Below are 22,739 nucleotides of genomic sequence, written 5' to 3'. Positions count from 1 at the left end.
CTGTTTGTTTTAACGGACGTTCACGACCTCATGCAACACTTAAAGGTCAGTGCATTAAGGGAAAAATAATTATTAAAATTGTTCAGTAAATTTGGCTGGCCATGACTTCTGATGCTTCTAAATGATTATTAAAACTTAAGGAAAGTAAAAATAATGAGTGGGAAGTGCACCGATAGATGACTATGGGAGGTAAGAGTAGAGGGAAAGCCAATTGAAACGTTAGGGCTGATTTGATGACCAGTTCGTTTTTAGTTTTTATTTTTCGGGATAGAAACAACAACAACAACAACAAAGCCTTTTCCCACTAAGTGGGGTCGGCTATATGAATCCTAGAACGCCATTGCGCTCGGTTTTGTGTCATGTCCTCCGTTAGATCCAAGTACTCAAGTCTTTTCTTAGGGTCTCTTCCAAAGTTTTCCTAGGTCTTCCTCTACCCCTTCGGCCCTGAACCTCTGTCCCGTAGTCACATTTTCGAACCGGAGCGTCAGTAGGCCTTCTTTGCACATGTCCAAACCACCGGAACCGATTTTCTCTCATATTTCCTTCAATTTTGGCTACTCCTACTTTACCTCGGATAACCTCATTCCCAATCTTATCCTTTCTCGTGTGCCCATACATCCCACGAAGCATCCTCATCTCCGCTACACCCATTTTGTGTACGTTGATGCTTCACTGCCCAACATTCTGTGCCATACAACATCGATGGCCTTATTGCCGTCCTATAAAATTTTCCCTTGAGCTTCAGTGGCCTACGACGGTCACACAACACGCCGGATGCACTCTTACACTTCATCCATCCAGCTTGTATTCTATGGTTGAGATCTCCATCTAATTCTCCGTTCTCTTGCAAGATAGATCCTAGGTAGCGAAAACGGTCACTTTTTGTGATCTTCGCTAGATTGCTCCGGTCATTAGTGTGGATAAGTATATAAATGGATAGAGATAGGAAAGCAAACACAAGATGTACGTGGTTCACCCAGATTGGCTACGTCCACGGAATAAAGGAGTTCTCATTAATTGTGAAGGGTTTACACAAAAGCAAACACAAGATGTACGTGGTTCACCCAGATTGGCTACGTCCACGGAATAGAGGAGTTCTCATTAATTGTGAAGGGTTTACACAAGTACATAGGTTCAAGCTCTCATTTAGTGAGTACAAGTGAATGATTTAGTACAAATGACACTAGGAAATATTGTGGGAGAATGATCTCGTAGCCACGAAACTTCTAAGTACCGGAGTGTGGTATCGTCTTGACTTGCCTTATCTGTCTCATAGGTAGATGTGGCATATTCTCTGGAAGTACTCTTCCTCCATCCAGGGGTGGTATCTGTAACTGGTGGAGATGCACAAGGTAATGTATCAATTTCACTTGAAGCTTACTTGTAGTTTCATGCTTGGTCAAGCGCGATACAAACCATGTAGTAGGAGTCCCCCAAGTCGCCGAGCTAGGGGATCTGCTGAAAGAGGTGACAGACAAGGTAAGCAATCAGAGCTCCGGCTGATTGTTCACATTCTCCCTATCTTGCAGGCAGCATGAAGGATAAAGAGAAGAAAAATGAGGAGAGATGATATGGGATACTTTTGCTTTTGAAGAAGTAACTTTCCACAGGCTTATTCTTGAACTGGGCTGGAGGGTTTTCTGGTTTCCTCCAGAGTATAAGGCCGACTGAAGAATTTGAGGGTCAAAACAAGTCCATCAAATCTAGAGTACGTTCGACCCTGCTGATATGGGATACTTTTGCTTTTGATAGAGTAGTGGATGTATCGGCACGTGTGCTGTTACGCTTGTCTCCACATGCTTCCTTGTATCCTTCTCACTTGCCCTATTTGTTCCTCAGGCAGATGCGGTATCTTCCCTGGAAGCATAAGATGTTGAAGATGAGTACTCGAGAGCAATGCCAGGTAAGTAATCAGGTAAGGGGTTCCAGGCAGTCAGTTCCTGGCTGGAAGCTTGATTCCAAGTGCTGACTGATTGCTCTCTTTCTCCTTGTCTTGCAGGTAAGAACAAGGCCAAAGGAAAAGACAGGGAAAAAGCATGATATGGGATACTCTTGCTTTTAACCCTGATGATATGAGATATTCTTGCTCTAGTATAGCTTGTTTACAGAGGTATTATCGGGGGGAAAGAAAGCTGAATATTTCGAAAGGCTTCGTTGGAAGTGCCCTCTCAGATAAGAGAAAGGGTTGAGCATTTTTGCAGGTCTGCCTGTCCGTTAGGGATGGAGGTCGACATATATAGGAGTCTCCCTAACATCAAGTAATAATGCTATTCCTTTACCCTGCTTGGTTATAGCACGGTAGTGGGAGCTGCCAGCTTCACATGTTTTAACTCTGTCAGAGCACTTTGAAAAAGTGGTCTGTGGTATCTGGAAAGCTGATGTTGCGTGTGAAGATTACAGACAAGCTTTATCCAAGGAGATCCAGCTCTTGAAGTTGGGAAAGTGGTGCCTCTCCGATTTTCGAACAAGCAATCCTGTCGGGGATCTGGCTCGAGATTCGGAGAACGATGCCTCTTCGATTTTTGAGAAAGCAATCCTGCTGGGGGTCTGGCTCTCGAGATTCGGAGAGCGGTGTCTCTTCGATTTTTGAGAAAGTAATCATGTTGGGAGTCTGGCTCTCAAGATTCGGAGGGCGGTGCCTCTTCGATTTTGGAGCCAGAAATCTTGTTGGGAGTGTTTTCTCGAATGTGAGTAAAGGTTGGACGTGTTTGCTAGTCTACCTTGCCACGAAGCACAGAGGTTGACACACAGGGACTTTCCAATTATCCAGCAGTGGTACTGTTCCTTTACCCTCTCTTCGATTTTTGAGAAAGTAATCATGTTGGGAGTCTGGCTCTCGAGATTCGGAGGGCAGTGCCTCTTCGATTTTGGAGCAAGCAATCTTGTTGGGAGTGTTTTCTCGAATGTGAGTAAAGGTTGGGCATGTTTGCTAGTCTACCTTGCCACGAAGCACAAAGGTTGACACACAGGGACTTTCCAATTATCCAGCAGTGGTACTGTTCCTTTACCCTCTCTTCGATTTTTGAGAAAGTAATCATGTTGGGAGTCTGGCTCTCGAGATTCGGAGGGCGGTGCCTCTTCGATTTTGGAGCAAGCAATCTTGTTGGGAGTGTTTTCTCGCATGTGAGTACAGGTTGGGCATGTTTGCTAGTCTACCTTGCCACGAAGCACAGAGGTTGACACACCGGGACTTTCCAATTATCCAGCAGTGGTACTGTTCCTTTACCCTTGTGGGTAATAATATGGTAGCTAGACCTTCAAAATTTATGTGTTTAAACTTTGTTAGTGTTGTTTCTTTGCAATTCTTTTACCCTTCTTGGTCAGAGCGATGTAGTGGGAGCTGCAAGCTTCACGTGTCTCAACTTTGTCAGAGAACTTTGGCAAAGTTATCTGTGGTACCCATGAGCTACTGTTGCGTGTGGGAAGTGGGTGATTGAACAGTACGATTCATGTGCTTTCTACTTCGTCAGAAATCTTCGACAGAATGCCCATAATTTCCGCAAAGCTGAGTGTGCGTGTGACAGGTGCTGACAAGGCTGGAAAGTAGGTGCCTCTTCGATTTCTGAGATCGGCCCTCGTGGTCTCTGAGCATCCCAGCTTTTGAGAAAGCAAGCCTCTTCGATTTCTGAGATCGGCCTTCGTGGTCTTTGAGCAGCCCAGCTTTTGAGAAAGCAAACGCCTCTTCGATTTTTGAGATCGACCCTCGTGGTCTCTGAGCAGCCCAGCTTTTGAGAAAGCAAACGCCTCTTCGATTTCTGAGCAGGCGCCTCTTCGATTTCTGAAGCTTCGTCGAGTGCAGATTTTTATAGGGGCTGACATTAAGTTCCAAAGCACACTTGAATATCCACCAGTAGAAGCTCCATTCTTGCACTTCTAAGATCTTGATTTGTCCGACCTCTTCTCTCTTCAACACCTTTGAAAATGTCTGGCCCCTCCGACCGTCGTTTTGACTTGAACCTTGTTGAAGAGGCAGCCCCGCCTTCTCCAGACAACATATGGCGCCCATCCTTCGTCTCCCCTACTGGTCCTCTTACCGTTGGGGATTCCGTGATGAAGAATGATATGACCGCTGCGGTAGTGGCCAGGAACCTTCTCACTCCCAAAGATAACAGACTACTTTCCAAACGGTCTGATGAGTTGGCTGTTAAGGATTCTCTGGCTCTCAGTGTTCAGTGTGCAGGTTCTGTGTCTAATATGGCCCAACGCCTATTTGCTCGAACCCGCCAAGTTGAATCATTGGCGGCTGAAGTGATGAGTCTCAAACAGGAGATTAGAGGGCTCAAGCATGAGAATAAACAGTTGCACCGGCTCGCACATGACTATGCTACAAACATGAAGAGGAAGCTTGACCAGATGAAGGAATCTGATGGTCAGGTTTTACTTGATCATCAGAGATTTGTGGGTTTGTTCCAAGGGCATTTATTGCCTTCGTCTTCTGGGGCTGTACCGCGTAATGAAGCTCCAAATGATCAACCTCTGATGCCTCCTCCTTCTAGGGTTTTGTCCAGTACTGAGGCTCCGAATGATCCTCCTCCGGTGCCTTCTCTTTCTGGGGCTCTACCGACTGCTGAGACTTCTCCTAAGCAACCTTTGTGAAGGCTCCCTCTTGTTTGTTTATTTTGACTCAAGTATATGTACATATTTGTAGCTTATCGGGGATATCAATAAATAAGCTTTCCTTCATTTCAACGTATTGTGTTAAATACACCAAAGCCTTCTTCGCTAAGTTCTTTTAATTTTCTTTTGTTGAAGCTTGTATGTTGAAGCTTTGTGAGTGGAGCATATAGGTTGAGGTAGTGTTCCCTTAATTTCCCGAGTGAGGAAAACTTCTTGGTTGGAGACTTGGAAAATCCAAGTCACTGAGTGGGATCGGCTATATGAATGGAAGAAATGAGAAAAGGGGAAGGATGAGCAAAGTAGAGAGAAAGAGGGAGAAGTGAATGAAATCACATGAAAATAAAAACTTGTGGGTGAAAATAACTTCATTTGGTTTGAATTAAGATCAAACGGTGGGAGACCACGAATTTCTTAAACCCTGGTATCTAAGAGAACAAGATTGTTCATAAAATTTCATTTGGTTTGAATTGGGTGTACAATAGTCTCAAAATTACACATTTCAACCGTCAACTTATAGCTACGCATAATCTCGTTACTCATTAGAGCATCATTTGACATTAGCTGAAAAATACAAAGAAATTGTAGCTCAAATGGGGTCCGACATTTACTCGTGTCGTCGAGCACCTATGTTTGATTCCCTTTTGCTTGTATCAAAACTAAAAACACTACCTGAGGACAGAATTTGTCTTGCCTAGCACAGATTGTTTCCAACACATGCATAGAAAGAAATCATTTGATAGCATATGAACATCTAGTATCTTGCATTGCCTCTGATAGTGAAATAAATTCTTTATAATCTAACTTTTCCCAACTCTCCGAACGTCGTAACGTCTTATAACCCACGTAAAACTGACCCAAACGAATTGCAAACCAAAATTGAATCGAATTGTATAGCATCTTCAGAAAAGTTTCTTTGGGGACATATCAGGAATCTCCTGATCTAATCAATCATGTAAGATTCAGATATGAAAAAATAAATCACCAAAACCTTGTCTGCATAGTTGCTATATTCAAATAAAATCTAGAAAACAATTCGATAAAGACAAATGTAAGAATCCTCTCTCACTTTATCCCCTCGCCCATCCCCATCCCGCCTCTCCCTCTCCCTCCATGTTCAACACAATCTGTTGAATTGAAGCTCATGTATCCTATAATTTGAAAGCAATTGCTTTGTGCCTAAATACTACTAGTTCGTGCAGTCAAATCCATGACAGATAGAAAGCCAGATTACCAAGATCAGAAGTAGGAGGATTCCGAAAACGACCAACTTTATCTTCATGTTTTGATACCACATTTTCCTTCTCATTTGTGTCCCCTTATTTTTGTAATCTTGGGCCTGAAAATTGCAACAAGCAAACTTATTCAGCACCTAAGAGTTTAATACATATGACAGATAAAACGGCAGGGTTGCCCTTGCCTCCACTTACCTGAGAACGAAGATCTTCAGTCTTGTCAACAAGAACAGTCAGGTTTTCCCCTCTATCAATAGCCTGAAAAGCATGTGTAGGTGGAATAAGCATGAAATGCAACATCTACGGCCTGGTCAATTGGTGCAATGGATCATATAATGCAAGGTTTATACATCCCAGATGTTGACTGTGACCGGTTTATACATCCCAGATGGTGACTGCGACAAAAGAAGCCATACTGTGCTAATCTCACTAGAATGAATAACCAAAGTTGTGACGGGAAACTCTTTCTGTTTAAGTGTTTATTGGGATGGACAACCAAGAGTCTAAATTTACTAATTGTGGTAATTTGTACAATGAGAAGGATATGCCTAGTAGAAGGAACCATGAATTCGTACAAATGCTAGTAGCATGGGGGTACCTAGTTTGCAAACAAGTAAAGTACTCCAACCACCACTAGAGTATAGTACAAACACATGGACCTCTCATACGACTCTAAGAATTATATATACTCGAGTAAACTTCAAAGAGCTGACACAACAGAGTGATAATATGTATAGCACCACAGCCAGCAATGTAAATCATGACAGAAGCCCCCGTACCCAAGTGTAACAGTCTATGGCACCTGTGAACTACAAAATCACACTCAAAGAGAGCGACCAACAAACCAACAAGGTCTCCTTGTTTCTTTGTATCTTCAAAAGATTCTCCGTGCATTTTTACTCTCTAAAGCTATGGATCTGCCATTTCTTATGACCACCACCACCACCATGAATAGGTCACACACATTCATGATGAAGCCATTTGACACCACCACTATGAGGTCACATCTTTTTCTACTACAAATAACTGCTAGTCATTAGATACCCAGTGATGGAAGAAGGAGTCGGAGACGAATAGAGAGAGAGGATGGTTGCTTAGATTTTCACCCACTGTGTGGTCATCAATCTAATATATGTGTAGTTTATATACGGTGCTTCATAAATTTTTGAAAGGCTAAGTTCAACAACTTACTTGGTTAAGGCCTTACGTGTACTAGCACACAAAAACAAAACAGAAAGAACAGCATTTAGATGCAGATGGTATATCAATAACTAAAAGCACATTGAATACACGCACTATATCTGAGAACAGACACTGTACCTTGTCAATATTCTCTAACATTATACTTTTAACTTCTGAAACTTGCGCCTTCACTTTCAATAGCTTTTCAATCTCTTCTGCATGATCAATTATATACTTCATGTGCTCTTTCATTATTGGTCTGTAATTTTCAAATTCATCTTAGTTTCCATTTGAACAAAAAGAATTTCACAAAAGCATAGGGTTACTTGAGCATAACCTATCATGATTCATGAATGAACATACCCAAATTCCTTGTTAAGACTTTTGGCAATAGCCGTATCTGCTTTACCACCCCCATATCTTTTTTTGAAGTCAGCTCTCACTCGTTCTAAAAATGCAATCGATATCTGCTTGCCAACAGAGTCTTTGGCAACAACACAGTATGCTGCAAATTCCATAGAACACGAGATAACAGGTTTGACACCAAAAACCCTTCCCCAAAAGAAATTTCACAGATTGAAATTATTTTGATTTGGGCACACACATAGATGCATCAACAGACTACAGAACATAACAGATTGTACTACTAATTCGTTAACATCCATTTCATACATAAGCTAAGACTATCTCCAGCATACTGTCTAGTCTTAATACTGATATAATTTAAAGTCACATACAACATTTATTGAACCGAACATTTGTATGCGAACAGTATTAGCATGAAACATAATAAAAGAAACATAAAGATGTTGAAATGGCTCAACCCCAAGCTTGTGCTTTCCTTAGTTGAGCTCACAGGTAATCTCAACGGCCAACTAATATGCACAAGGCTAGAAAAGATACAACATTTTGCCTTTTTAGTTTAAAGAAGGCCAAAAGCCTAGATTTGAGAGTCCAACTCTCAGTGCAGGTGCTCTTACCAACTAAGCTATGAGCCTCCCCGAACTGATGCTAAATTTGATTGAGTCATACAATAGCTACCTATTTTCATAAAGTGAGGGGTCCAAAATAAGGGGCAGTCAATTAAATTCTGGGTTGCATCCTAAGGAAGTGCATGGTGTAACGCGGAGGTACAGGTTCCACTACTAAATGAACGAAAACGATGAAATGTGATACCAATCCACTGTTCCTCTTCTTTTCAAAGTGAAATAAATAATTCAAAACACCAGTTGAATGAATTTTCAGCATCTCAATGCCGAAGAGCGTTGATCACATTTACTATTATTCAAATGGTATTTAAAGTACTTCCTTCTTCGTCATCTAATATTTATGCAAATACCATCAAGTTCCTTCCTTTTCAACAATGCAACCTACTCTGCTCACCAAAACTCACCTGATTTCCAAGCCTAGTCAATTGAGCTAAACGCCAAGTCTTCTAAATTGTTGAAAACCACAACAAAACAAGACTAAAAATTCGAACTTCTTTCCTTTTTCCACAGATTTTCTCAGCAACCAAACAGCTAAAAACTCAAACTTTACCAAAATCTCCGAAAACCAAGCAAACCCCAGTTCAAAAAGCTCACTAGTTTCCAACTTCCCACTACAAACCAAGTAAAACAGATCATAAATCCTCACATTTCTCTGTTTCACATTAGATCCAGCTACTCCCGCATGCAATTCAAGCTCCCGTACTGTTTGTTTCCCGGGAAAACGAAAGAAAATCAAACAAAAACAGAAAGCAAAGAGATCAGTCAGCTGGAACCGAATCGAACCACGCACCGTATCCGTCCTCGACGAGGAAATTGAAGGTGTGGTGATCGCAGTTGTAGGTGAACTTGTTATTGGAGGAAGGCAGTTTCTGGAGACACTGCGCCGCAATCGCCGGGAAGTTGCCGGTGAACTCAGTGTACTCGGCCAGGATCATCGTGCCTCTGGCCACAAAGCTGTAGATGAACGATTCCTGACTCATTTTCTTGCTTCGAGTTGGCGAGTCAGCTCGCACGGCGGTGTGGAAGCAGCAGTAGCAGACAAATCGAAGGTTCTGGTTGGTTCTGTTTCTTTGTAATTAAGTCACTAAAACAGTGGAGCCTCTCTGAAATATCTTGAATTATTTATTATTTTAATTAAATTTAATTGACGGGGGCGCTGTTTTGGCACCGGTGATGTTAATCTAATGATTATTAAGTGTGATTAAAGTGTGTTTAAGAAAATGATTATTGCTGGACTGAAAGTCGTAAAGCGTCTCTCCTGCTTTCACCGGTGAAGAGTTGAATTGGCGGTAATGCCCTATTTAGGCGCAAGTGGACGCTGTGGACTGCAACACAATTCTCTATCCATGGCTGCAGTGGAAGATATTTTGGCAATTTCAAGAGATTAGACAAATCAATTTTAGACAAAAAATAAAATTAAAGGGGGCAGCATTAGTGTGAAAATCAATAAATAAGCTCGAGAAATAACCAAACAAAAACAGTCAAAGTTGTCGAAAGCTAAGAAAAGTCCACCCATCCTTGGATGGCAAGGGCAAGAAAATTGCCCAAAACCCACCAAATGTGGCTAGGACGTAGGCCTGTCAAACAGGTCATATTTTTTATGTTTCATGTCGTTTTTGTGTAATATTTGTTATCTTATTGGATCGTGTTGTATCATATTCGTTATCTTAACAGGTTAGGTTACTTTATTTAACAAGTAAAATAACCCGACCCATTATGACAAGTTAAAAACAATTTTTCTTCTTCTTTAATTTGCACATACTACATTGTCACATAAATATTACTTCAAAACATAGAAACACATTTGTCGTTAAGTACTACATCTACACTCCAAAATAATAGCCTAATAAAAAAAGCATCAAAACACTACTAGTCTACTACAAATATCAAATGTGCAAGGATATGCAAAATGAATGAGTTTTTCTTTTCAAGCTTGTGAAGCCTTTCTCAGAAGTTAAAATCTTGCCAATAAAACTCAAAACTTGCATGTTATTCCTTTTACAAAATCCTTCAATTTTCATCGATCATCATGGAGAAATTGTATTGAAAGTTTGGCTTGATCTATTGCCTTCAAGAGTTATGTTCATGATGTTTTTAGTAAGGTTTTCCATATCAGAACTCTCTTCCGCATAAACTAAGATAGAAAAACCAAATATTATAAACCATTCAAATTATGAGACGTTTACCAAAATAATTATGAAAAGAAATAAAACAATAGTTGTATACCATATAAAAATATATTACTTCCTTTTCCAAAGAGCCAATCTTTTGTACACAACAAAGCTTGACTGCGTGTGGTATTCTTGTGGTTGCGTAGTCGAGTCAAAGAAAGTGGCCAGAGGAGGATGCGAGAGGGAAGAGCAGATTTGAGGATAGCGACGTTGAGTGTTGAAGTCTGGAGAGATCAAGAGTGAATGAGAAAGGAGGATAGTCTGGGCTCCAACCCAATGTACAATGTATGGTTGAGATTAAATCTCAACCGATCCAATAGTCATCAATTTTCTAAATTTAATAATAATAATAATAATAATATATATATATATATATATATAAACACCACTTCCCGTCCGACTTGCATATGTTAAGCATGCCGCCAACGTTCATCCTGAGCCAGGATCGAACTCTCCATAAGATTCATTAAGAACGGTGTCCATGTACTGCCTCAACAACAATACAAATAATAGAATCATATATTGATTATATATATAATTCTTATAGGATTTTTTAGTGGTATAAAATTATTAAATTAATATTTTGCTTATCGTGTATCAGGTTACCCACGTGTATACTTTGACCAACATGTTGTCTTAATAGGTGTTTATCGGGTTACCTGATTCGTTATCGTGTCGACCCGATAACTTGTTAATTTCGTGTCGTTTTGCGTCGAGTTAACGGGTTGTGTCATAAATTGTCAGGCCTACTCGGGCGGCCCAAAATGAAGAAGGCAATTAGTAGGCTACACGAAGCTTGTCAGACTGCCAAGCCAACAAATGTTAGGTCTTGCGCCTGTTGGCAATAGGCGGCGTTGGTGCTGACATCACTGAGTAGACAAAAAAGGCCCCTACGTGCGCACCATAGAGCCCAACATGCCTCAACTGTTGGATTTACAATGGTCTAATGTTTTGGACTGTTGGATTTCTAACTGTAAAAGAAATTTGAATTTTGATCGTTATGCCGCGAGCATGGTCTAAAATATCCATAATATCCCGATATTTCCATCGAAATTTCCGTGTTTTTGGACTACCTATATTTCAAATATCATCGATATTTTAGACATTGCTAAGTCACTCATGTATCTTACCATGCAATGTATAAAGTGTAAAATATTATACTAATTCATTATATATAAATGATTATGGTGTGTTTAAACTTCTTTCATTAATTACTACATATTTTCTACGCTCACAATGTTTGCCAGCTCGCTATATAATCAACTTAAATCAGTTATATCTATCATGCAATGCATTTCCTTCCAATTTTTTGTGATAAACTAATAGATAATTGACTAAATAAACATCCAGCAAAGTTTCCATAAAAATTTCCAAGTTTTTCTTACAATTTCTGTGGTTTTTATTTAATTTTTATCGATATCAATAATATCTTGATATTTCCATCAAAATTTCCGTGTTTTTAGACTTCCGATATTTCCGATATTATCGATATTTTATATCTTGGCCGCGAGGCGCAACTTGGTGCATTTGATTTTCAATGTGTAAGGAAATCAACCGCCAAGATTAATCCAACAGTAAAAAATAAAAATAATTTTGTTTTTGAATAAATACCGAACCATCTTCTTTCACCACATCACAACTCAATATTTATTTTTATTACAATCTCATATTTGCTTTCTATTTTCCAAATCCTTTTGTTTCCAAAGAAAAATAGGTGAGAAGACAAATTGGTCTAAAAGGAAATACGTTACTTTGCTTGACACGTGGTGAGACAAGAGTTGTTGAAAATCTTGTCGGAAATCTAAAGCAACAATGGCATACGAAAGACAAGACCAACAACGAATTGAGTTACACAAAAAGCAATTACGGTTAAAAATGAATAGTAAAAGCAATTCAACCATCTTGCTCTTACCCTTCCCTAACACTATGTTTTGACAAGGGAAATAAAATTGGAATTTTGGTAAAAGTCAGAATTTATAAATTAACATGCACCAATACCCTTGTTTGGATTCATAAACATGGAAATTTAGAATTTTCGCGTGGAAAAAAAACTTGGAATTTAGGACCTTCAATTCTCAAGTTCAAATTCTATGTAAATATGTGTCATTTCCCAACTTCTATGATTTAGAATTTAAAAATAACAAATTCACATTCCATTGTTCTTTTGTAAACACGCACACACTCAAAAGTCGATCACAAAACTCAGTACATATACATGCGGCAATCTCAGAGTCCCACTGCCGACCCAACAAACACTCAAAATTCGAAATTTGAACTTGCGCTCCTCCTCCTGTTCCTCCAGGTGAACTGAAACCCCCAAAATTCAAACACACAACACAAACAAACATCAGAAAATCAGAACTCGTCATCTGATCTGGTCCCAATCCCAAATGGCCGCGGCCAACTCTTCTGATCCCTCGATTCCCTCCACTCCTCTCCCCGCCCCTGCTCCTCCACTCTCCTCCGTACGCCCGCTCCTCTTTCTTTGTTCTTCCATTTATTTCTCTTTATTTTGTATTTTCTTTTTTATATATCTTTTAAAAATGTTTTCAACGTGGAATAATAATGTTGTGTGATTGCAGAGCAAGGAGAATGTGACCCCGATTGGCTCCAAGCTTGCGGTAACCTTTTCTTTTTGTTGCAATTTTTATTTTGTTTTTATTTTTATGTATTTTGTTTAGGGTTTTGAGAATTCTTATCGAAAGAATTTGAAAAACCCAGATTGTGATTTTGTGTTTAAAGCTGTGTTTAATGTGGTCCACCATCTTATGTTTGTTAATAGGAATTGAATGAATCGAGGTCTGAGCTACTTGGTAGAATTCAAGGGTTGAAGCAGGTTAAACAACTGACCACTACTTTCTCTCATCCGATCATGGAATGGTGTTTGTGCCTAATTATCTTGTTTACTGATCTGGGTAATTAGGATTTGCAAAGTTGGAGGTCAAAGTTAGACACTCAAGTGAAAGTCTATCGCGACGTAAGTGTTTATATACATAATTTTTTTATAGACTTGAACATGCATTTGGATTCAGTTTATAGTTAATCTTGGTGGGATGATTTGTTTTTGCTAATGTATGTGTGGTTAATGTACGATTTGGGTGCCTGTTCTTTGGAAAGTAAGATGATTTAGTTGGAGAGTTAATTCAATTGAGGTCTTTCTTTGATCACTGAATCAAAGTTTACCAAAAGTTTTTTTTTATATGCATTTTAATAATTAGCTTTTGGAATTCTTACGTTTACTATCTTAGTTGATGATGTTTTGTGTTGTGTTTAGGCGTGCGTAGAGAGAGGGGGTGGGGAGGGGCGGGGGTCGAATCGGTGTGATTCAACTTTTAACCTGTTGAGAACACTTACAAGTTACATCAACAAACCATTTCCTTTGTTCATATTCTGAAACTCGGACAAAACCACAACTGTTGGTGCTTCCCATTGATACTTGATAACCATAAATCACATATTTCTGATGTATAGAAGGTGATTGAAATGGCCAAAAGTACAGAAATTGGGTTGTGCTTCAAACTTGGATGCAAATAGTAAATAGGAGTAAGCTTTGTTGAAAGTGTTTTTTCATTATATCGAGTCTCTTTTCTGATTGGATTGGAGCTAAAACTTGTTTGCTCATACTTGTATTGCTTTCTTCTTGCAAGTGTTGACCATGTTCAACTCTTGATGTCTCTTCCTTAATGCAGGAGCTTTCAGAACTCAAGAAATCCCTCAACACCGAAGTGGATCAACTTCGATCTGTAAGATGTGCTCCAGCAGTCAATCTTTGTTAGATTTCACTTTGAAATGTGATAGTTTACGCTAACATAAGTCATTGAACTGAAAATAGGAATTTCAAGAACTGAGGACCACTCTTCAGCAGCAGCAAGAGGATGTTACAACTAGTCTTAGAAACTTGGGGGTATGTTCTCATACACTGCTTAAGGGTGTGTCTTTCTGAGTTAAAAAAAAAGTTAGTATAAGAGCTGGATTAACATCTTATTAATTTCTGCAGCTGCAGGATGTCTCAGGAGAGAAAAAAGAAGCCCAAGATACCGAAGAACCAAATGCTTCAACCAAGGTGGATGAAGCCAAAGAAGCTGAAAGCTAGATTGATTTTTCCTCAGAGCATGCATGGCACGCGTTCATTCCTGAGCAAAATCTGATTTCCTCGCGAATCTGTAATTTGTTATGGTGGTTTAGTTAGAATTTGCCACAACCTTGTTGACTTGCTTAACGCACAACTCTCTTCTAAATAAATTATGTATAATTTTGCTTTAAGTACCGATTTGGTACTGAGTGTTTTTATAAAAGTGGGTATAAAAAAAAACTGAGCTCAAAAAGGTATTTGGTAAATATTTAAAAACAGCTTATTTTCAATTCTGGGTGAAAAAAAAGAAACTGAAAACGTGAAGTAGCAAAAATGAGCATATTCTCATATCACATCCAAAATAGTTTTTATTTTTCAAAGTATAGCAATACCAAACAAGCCCAGTATAGCTTTCTCTCAGTTTTTCTTCTCTGCTCTCGTTTGTGCTTCCCCGTTATTAATACATCCAATGTGAGATGATTACTCTCTTGTTTTTGGAATGTTTAATATATTATTCTGATTAAACATTTTCCTACCAAAATGTATGTGTTAGAGAAATGATCCAGATGACGACATTGCTCGTGTTATCATGAGTGATGCTGTCACGGAGATTGCTATCGGCAAGGTGCTTACCATCGGATTCTCTTCTGGTGGTAGCATATAAGTGTATACAATATGCTGGTTTTGCTGCCATCTCATGGTTTTTCGATTTGGCTCTTAAAAGATATGATGCTCTCTTCTTCATGCGCTAACGTAAATTTTTTATTCTCTGATGTGAAATATCTCAATGCACATCTAGAGAAAAAAAAACTTAATTATATACTTAGAATGAATCGAGTGATGAAACATAATGAGTGTTGTAGGAACATCTGTCTCATCAAGATATCCATGGTTTCGTGCCTTTGGCTGTGGGGTCCATGTCCGGGTCAATATGGTTGTTGAAGGTGGTGGTGGCAGCTCTTATGGTGGTGGTTAAAGGATCTGTATTTGACTGAAATGAATTGTCCATGTCCTCAGCTAGGCTAAATGCTCATCACGCAAGCTAAAATTTAATATATGAAGTGGGAAAGTTTCTGTTTATTTCTTTGGGGTTCTGTGTATATATCCAAATTTGTTGTATATATACCGCCCTCTTCGTACTGCTGCACATACCACTCCAAAAGCCAAACTAATTTAGTATTTTTTTATTTTTTATTTTTTTTTCTTGAGGGTTACGGTTGTTTGAGAGGGAAAGGCCAGAGCTTGAATTCAATATGCATTGGGAAGCAACAGATCTATCATTGAGACCTCACACAAATGTGAATTGTGATCCATAAAGCCTGTAGTTTGGGTTAAGATGCTGTTTTGGATTAAGTTCCACCTTAATCCAATTTGATTTTCACTTTTTGAACATGACTGTCACACCGTCGTGTGATGCTATCAGTTCACTTAATGGTTATTTATTACTAAAAATAAATCTTGGATCCGTATAATATAAACTATGTCAATTTATTCATTATTCTCATTATAATCCAGTATAAATATTTAGACTCTTTAACATTACTCTTATTATAATGTCCAGATTAATAATAACCAATACCGACCGTCACACTTAAAAAATCTCATTAATTGCCTAACACTGGTTTTTATGCAATGATATTTTGTATTAGAGTTGGACCAAGTCACACAATAAGGCAAAAATAATAATTTGGTATAGCACTCACTATTATGCAAGTCAAGCCTACAACCTCTCACACATAAATTAAGAAAAATATCACTAAACCACAACATTAATGTCAAAACAACAACTGTTTGAGAGACTAAATTTGTAAATAAAAATAGTAAAAAATTAATTAACTATTTTTTTTAAGTAAAATACATTTTAACCACTGTGTTTCTCCTCGATTTGAACTTTGCTCACTGTAATTTTTATTTTTGACAATCTAGTCACTGTATTTTTATTTCTTTTACTACTAATTTTATTGCAAGTATTTACACCACAACGATTAACTCGCAGCAAAACAAAGTCAAGAACATTTTATAAACTCTTAGACTTCCAAATTTGGAGTATCTTACTTTTACGCAATGCATATTTACAAAGTTCAACAAGCAATCGATATTTTAGGATCAAATGTGTTATTTGTAGTTGTCACCGGAAACCTCGACGTCCAGACCCTCATCAAGAATTTTATTGCAGGATGATTTCAAACTGTGAATCTAGTTGTGTTCGTGGCTAGAATTTCCGTCGGAGATGTCTCCTAGCCGACGAGCACATAGCTCCCCGAGAGGTTGGCGCCGGTTGATGCTTTCTGTCGGGCTTCTGCTTCACTGGCGACCTTGTCGGGCAAAGCTTGTCGGGCAAGACTGAAAGAGAAGGACAGAGTTAACTTTGAAATGTGCCTTTGTGGGGCCTTAGGTATAGGCCTTGAGGCTCACAATCAAGATTAACTTTTAAGTGCTCAGGCGTGCCACTGCCATCTTTAGCATGACAGATGTAAAATGGATGTTGAGTTTTAGTTGTACATATACCCGAGAGGCCGTGTTAGTTATGACAGGTGCCTTTGTGGGGCCTTAGGTGTAGGCCTTGAGGCTTTCGATCAAGAACTAACCCAGTACTCGAATATACGATGTCTGTTTTATTGTTTGCAGAAGTGTTATAACCATTATACTTCTGATTATCCGAGCACGCAGAGCAGAATGAACCCAAATAGGTGCCTTTGTAGGGCCTTAGATATAAGCCTTGAGGCTTCCCATCAGAATTCCTTCTATACTCAAACGTTCTACTATAATCATAATATAATAGAAATAAAACTAAGAGATAGATCGATTACTTGCGCCCCAATTAACTTCGAACTTCTTGTTATCAAAGCTTGTCGTGGATGGGTTAAGTCCACATAAGGTTCTTTTTTATGCCTTGAGGCCAAGGACTTTTGAATGATCAAGCTTACATGCCCGAAAGCTTAGAACTTAGATCTGGTTTGAACTGTGAAGACATATTCAAATCGGATTCAAGAACTGAGATAGTTTTTTAATCATCATCTTACTAGAAATAACTTGAATACAACTGGAAGTATATAACATATTGCTAGGCTAATGAATGAAAAGATAAAAACAAAGCGGGTCGGGCAAGGTTTAACCTTGTCGGGCAAGGTTTAACCTTGTCGGGCAAGGCTGATTCGTCTTGCAACTTCCTATCTTTGTGGTTTATCAAGGGGTTTGAGAGCTTTAGAAAATGAGGTAGGGAGTTGAGTTTGCAGAAAAAAATCGATACTACAGCAAGCTTAGGACAAGGTAGCAGAGCTATTACAAAGGCTTTTAGTAAGGGTTTATCCCGAAAGAGATGAAGGCTTGGGCTGACTACAGCTTCGTTTGAAGGCAAATCTGGCTTTGAGCAGAGTTTGTGCTTGTATTTGGTTGTTTAATTGAGTGTCCTTATCTCTGATTTCTCTTTCTTCTTTTATAGACACTTCGGTTTGGCCTCCTGTAGCAGTAATCTTGCCCAAATGCAGCTTGAAGGGTAATGACTCATCAGCTATTTACTTGTACTGCCACTGTAAAGTGCTTTTGGGCTGATTAGCTGGCTGGTCTATACCACTTGGTCTCTAGGCAGGTGAGCAAGTGGTGCAAATGATCTACACCTAGTCGGGAAAGGCCTTTTCTACCTTCTGGGCTTTGGCTGGGCTTCGGGCTTTTCCTTTTTTTTCAGACCTCATTTTGGGCCAACTCCTGCTTGAACCTAAAGTTCAAGTTTTAACCCAAACAGTGCCCCCTTCAATTAATATTCAGACTGGAACTCCAGGCGCCAATATTGATTGAATAGCTGCATGCGCCTATACCCTGGTTCTTGGAACTTGTATCTTCTGGTTGAGATCAACACAACCTGGAGTCTCTTGACCTTCCCATGACTCTTGAACTACCTTCTAATATTCCTATAAATTCCGGATCAAATCATCTTCAACCTCCTCTGTTATCAACCCTGAGCGTTTCTGCCTCCGTAATTTTCTTCCCAAAACTGTGAAATGAGTTCTTCAGGATTCAAGTGAGGTTTCCTAAAACTTCCTTTTCGTGAGAAAAAGAGTTTTCATCAGATAACCATTATCTCCAACACTTTTGGTCAAACACCCCGCTATCTCCAACACCCTTGGTCAGGTGGTTTCCTCATGAATACTTGCCTTCCTGCTCGTTGTCATGATAAGTCAGGCTTCACCATTATGTATGGTAATGGCTCTGCTTGAGGATCCTCTACCAAGCTCATCTTGGCCGCACAATCCGATCACCTGATCGGATTCTATCCATGAAGACATCGGAAAACCAGCTGAGACACCATTGCACCCCAGAAGGAATCGAACGTAGCACGTCGGAATTGAATCTGTTGTAAATTTCACCAATTTGTCGAAATGAAATAAACATTATTTTAGCAGCTTTGTGTTTTTCTATCTTCTTGAATGATTGATGAACATACACTGCACTTTAGTATGTCGAAGCCTACTTTACCTTGCATCCTCTTCAATATAACAATCTCTAACATCCCATAATGTAGGACAATATTTTTTCAATAATTTAACAGTAATGGGATGTTTCTGCCAATTTCATTCGAGGTCCGCCAAGTAGTATCATCCTTTGTCTAATACTCGACTAATCATGAAAGGACCTTCCCATGTCGGGCTCCATTTTCTGAAGCCCCTAAGTTGAGCTCCTAGAGGAAGGACTGTCTTCCACACCAAATATCCTTCCTTGAAAGACTTTATCTTCACCTTTTTGTTATAAGCTCGGGCAACAGCTTTCTTCCCTTCCTAAATCTGGTTCAAGGCTTCAATTCGGGCTACATCTAAGTCTTCGATCCTTTGACACATGGCTTCGATATGCTCTTCACTGTGTAACCCAAACTGATTTTGAATTCTGACAGAACTTACATTGATCTCCATGGGAAGCACTGCATCTTGCCCGAAAGTTAAAGCATAAGGAGTTGTCCCTGTTTCTGCCCTCTTGGAAGTTCTGTATGCCCACAGAGTATTTCCCAGCTTTTCATGCCACTTTTCCGGACTATCTGTCACCATTCTTTTGATAATGTTTACCAAAATCTTGTTGCTAGATTCTGCCTGGCCATTTGACTGTGGGTAGTAAGAACTGGACTAGATCATCTTTATTTTGTATTTGCTTGCAAACTCTTCAACTTCTTTTGAAATAAAAAATGGTCCACGATCCGTTACTATGGTTTCGGGCACCCCAAATCTATACAGAATCTTGGTTTCAATAAAAATTTTGACTGCAGCTGAAGTTATGGATTTTACGGCCGAGGCTTCTACCCATTTGGTGAAGTAATCCGTTGCTACAATTATGAAAGTGTGCCCCTTGCTAGAAGCCGGATAGATCTGCCCGATGAAGTCCATTGCCCATCATCTGAAGGGTCAAGGCTTGACCACTGGATTTAAAGGTACTAAGGGTACATGTTGGAGAGAACCGTGCCTTTGACATTCTTCACATCCTCAGGCATAGGACTTGCAATATTTTTCCATGTCGGGCCAGAAATAACCATACCTTCTAAGCAACCATCTCATCTTCGTTCCAGCCTGATGTGCTCCGCATACTCCTTCATGTACTTCGGCCATTACTCTTATGGATTCCTCTTGGCCTAAGCATTTCAATAGTAACCCGTCTGGAGTTTTCCTTAGCAGATCTTTCGCCCATAAGACATACTTAGTTGCTTGGTGTCTATTCTTCTTGCTAGTGGGTGAAGAGGGATCCCTTAAATAATGAATGATGGGCGACCTCCAATCTTCCATCTCCGTTTCTAGAACCATTACATCCATACTAAATCCTCTTTCCAGGATAGAAGGAAGGTTTCTTCTTTGAATCTCGACATCTACCCCATATTTCCTTTCCTGTATTGGCATGCCTGAGGCTAATTGCGCCATCTCGTTGGCCGCTAGGTTGGATCCTCTGGGAACATGACTAACCGATATCTCAGAATCCCAATAACTCAGCAACTGCGTGGCCGTCAAGTAATATCCGGCCATGGTGATATGTCTGCACTTGAACTCCCCATTTAGCTGGTTTATCACCAATTCTGAATCACCAAACACCTCTACCTCCACTGCCCCCAGATCCATCAAGATTTCCAAACCAATTATTAAGGCCTCATATTCTGCCCGATTATTGGTGTTCCCTTGGTAATCTATGAGAAATGAGTAATAATGATACACCCCTTGAGGGTTGATAATTACAATCCCAGCTCCTGAAGCCTTCTGAGTGTAGGAACCATCAAAACATAGCTTCCAAGGAGTAATCCATAGACCAGTTACTCTTCTTATCTCTTGCTGGACCCACTCATCTTTGCCCGAGATACCTTTGCTTGGCGGGATCTAAACACTAGTGACTTCCAGGGTTCCCGGGATATTGATTATCTCATTTTGATCATTTTGAGACTCTTGATGCTCCGCCAAGAAGTCAGCAATTGCTTGGCATTTAACTGCCATTTGGGGTTCATACTGAAAGCTGAATTCTGATAATGCTAGAATCCACTTCCCAATCCTTCATGTTAGCATTGGCTTTGACAACATGTACTTTATCACATCTGTCTTGGCGATGATGTGCACGTGACAAGGTAACATGTAATGCCTCAGCTTACTGGCAGTAAAATACAGAGCTAAGCACAATCTTTCTACTGGGGAATATCTTGTTTCTACCTCGGTCAGAATTCTACTGAGGTAGTACACTGCCTGCTCTTTCCCGCCTTCATTATTTTGAGCTAGCAAACTCCCGATTGATTTATCTGAAGCAGAGATATATAGCTTTAAGGGTTTTCCCCTTTAAGGTGGTACCAACACTGGTGAAGAAGTCAAATAGGCTTTGATACTGTCGAAAGCCCTTTGGTGTGGTGGTCCCCACTTGAAATTCTCCTTATCCTTCAGTCTTAGCAAAAGAGTCAGCGGCTGGATCTTGCCCGCTAAATTGGCAATGAATCTTCTCAAGAAATTAATTTTGCCTAACAGCCTCTGGAGTTGCACTTTGTTGGTGGGTGAAGGCGACTCCATTATTGCCCGCGATTTGTTTTTATCCACTTCTACACCTCTTTGATGAACCAGGAATCCCAAGAAGTTGCCCGCTCTTACTCCAAACGCGCACTTCTTTAGATTCATCTTCAATTTGTGGATCCTCATTCTTGTCAATGCTTGCCTGAGGTCTATCAGATGCTGCTATTCTGTCTTGGATTTCACCACGATGTCATCCATATACACCTCCATATTATGGCCAATCAGATTATGAAAGATGGCATTCATTGCCCTTTAGTAGGTTGCACCAGCATTCTTGAGCCCGAATGGCATGACCAGATATTCATATGCCCCCACATGCCCAAGACACCTAAAAGCTATTTTATGTATATCCTCTGGAGTCATCTTTATCTGATTATACCCGGCATTTCCATCCATAAAAGATAAGACTTTGTGTTTTGCTACTGCATCTATGGATAGATCTGCCATGGGTATGTGATACTCATCTTTTGGTGTAGCGCCATTAACATTTCTGTAATCAACACAACATCGTACTGCTTTTGTTATGGCCTTTAAAACGGGTACAATGTTGGCTAACCACTCTACATATTTGGCTGGCCTGATAAATCCAGCTTTTACTAGCCTCTCAATCTCTTCTTTGACCTTCTCTTCTATCTCATTTGACATCTTTCGCGGTGCTTGCTTAACAGGTTTATATCCCTCCTTGATGGGCATTCTGTGTTCCACCAAGGTTGATTCTAAACCTGGCATCTCAGTATAATGCCAAGCAAAACAATCTTTAAATTCTTGCAAAAGACAGATAATCTTTGCCCGATCATCAATATCCAATAAACCACTTATTTGTATTGGTCTTGGATCTTCCTCTGTCCCTAGATCAATAACTTCCAGAAGATCCTGAACTTCTGGTGGTGGCTTATTAGGTTCTGCACACAAAAATTCAACTAGCTCCAGGCTCTCGGGCAGGTCGTCTGGCCCATCTAGGTCATATATGCACTCGGCCATTTGGATGGCCCTTTCCAATTCTTCTCTACAAGATTCCTCCCTGCTTTCATCCTGGCTGGTCGAAGCTCCTACCTGCCATTTCTGCTCTTCTCTGTCTAAAAGCTCCCTTTCTCGCCTTCTTCCTTTCCCATACACCAACAGTCTTTTAATCAGGGATCTGACTGCCATTACCTGATCCTTCCTTTTTTGTTCTGTCATTGATGATGTAGAGGCGTTGGGATAATACAAGGTCTATCCCACTCATCACTAGTAAGGAGCATTCCTTGTTCTAGAAGCTTTTGGGCCGTCACCTTGGTAGGGCGGCCTTTCTCATTTGCTCCTGAATACTTCAAAATTCCTACGTTGGGATTGTAGAAACTTGCTTCTGCAACACTGGTTGTAGGGAGAAATGGCCGTGATTCGGCCTCTATCATCTCCCAAAAACCTAGTCCCTCTGCGCCTGCCTCATGATAAACAGCCACTTGTTGATGTAGAGTGAAAGG

General features: G+C 39.9%; 3 protein-coding genes across 3 annotated transcripts; 1 reads left to right on the top strand and 2 right to left on the bottom strand.

Annotated features, from left to right (window-relative positions):
• Positions 1–5,480: 5,480 nt before the first annotated feature.
• Positions 5,481–9,368, bottom strand: LOC103454464 (vesicle-associated membrane protein 724). The gene is made up of 5 exons (XM_008394059.4): positions 8,811–9,368; positions 7,395–7,536; positions 7,170–7,290; positions 6,045–6,107; positions 5,481–5,953 (listed from the first exon to the last, which is right to left on the bottom strand). Exons 1-5 carry the CDS (start codon positions 8,998–9,000, stop codon positions 5,804–5,806), a joined length of 666 nt encoding a protein of 221 aa, XP_008392281.2. The 5' UTR covers positions 9,001–9,368; the 3' UTR covers positions 5,481–5,803.
• Positions 9,369–12,348: 2,980 nt separating this feature from the next.
• Positions 12,349–14,454, top strand: LOC103455155 (uncharacterized). Its single transcript, XM_029096369.2, has 7 exons — positions 12,349–12,656; positions 12,774–12,812; positions 12,974–13,027; positions 13,115–13,168; positions 13,881–13,934; positions 14,024–14,095; positions 14,189–14,454. The coding sequence occupies exons 1-7, from the start codon at positions 12,582–12,584 to the stop codon at positions 14,282–14,284; spliced, it is 444 nt and encodes a 147-aa protein (XP_028952202.2). The 5' UTR covers positions 12,349–12,581; the 3' UTR covers positions 14,285–14,454.
• Positions 14,455–19,728: 5,274 nt separating this feature from the next.
• LOC139192999 (uncharacterized) lies at positions 19,729–21,402 on the bottom strand. The gene is made up of 4 exons (XM_070815954.1): positions 21,099–21,402; positions 20,871–21,014; positions 20,620–20,711; positions 19,729–20,514 (listed from the first exon to the last, which is right to left on the bottom strand). Exons 1-4 carry the CDS (start codon positions 21,400–21,402, stop codon positions 19,729–19,731), a joined length of 1,326 nt encoding a protein of 441 aa, XP_070672055.1.
• Between the last annotated feature and the right edge of the window lie 1,337 nt (positions 21,403–22,739).

The sequence above is a fragment of the Malus domestica genome, chromosome 16 (genome assembly GCF_042453785.1).
Source record: "Malus domestica chromosome 16, GDT2T_hap1".
In the NCBI taxonomy this organism is placed as follows: Eukaryota; Viridiplantae; Streptophyta; class Magnoliopsida; order Rosales; family Rosaceae; genus Malus; species Malus domestica.
The sequence above is the reverse complement of the archived record's forward strand: the minus strand, read 5'-3'. Positions and strand labels throughout refer to the sequence as shown.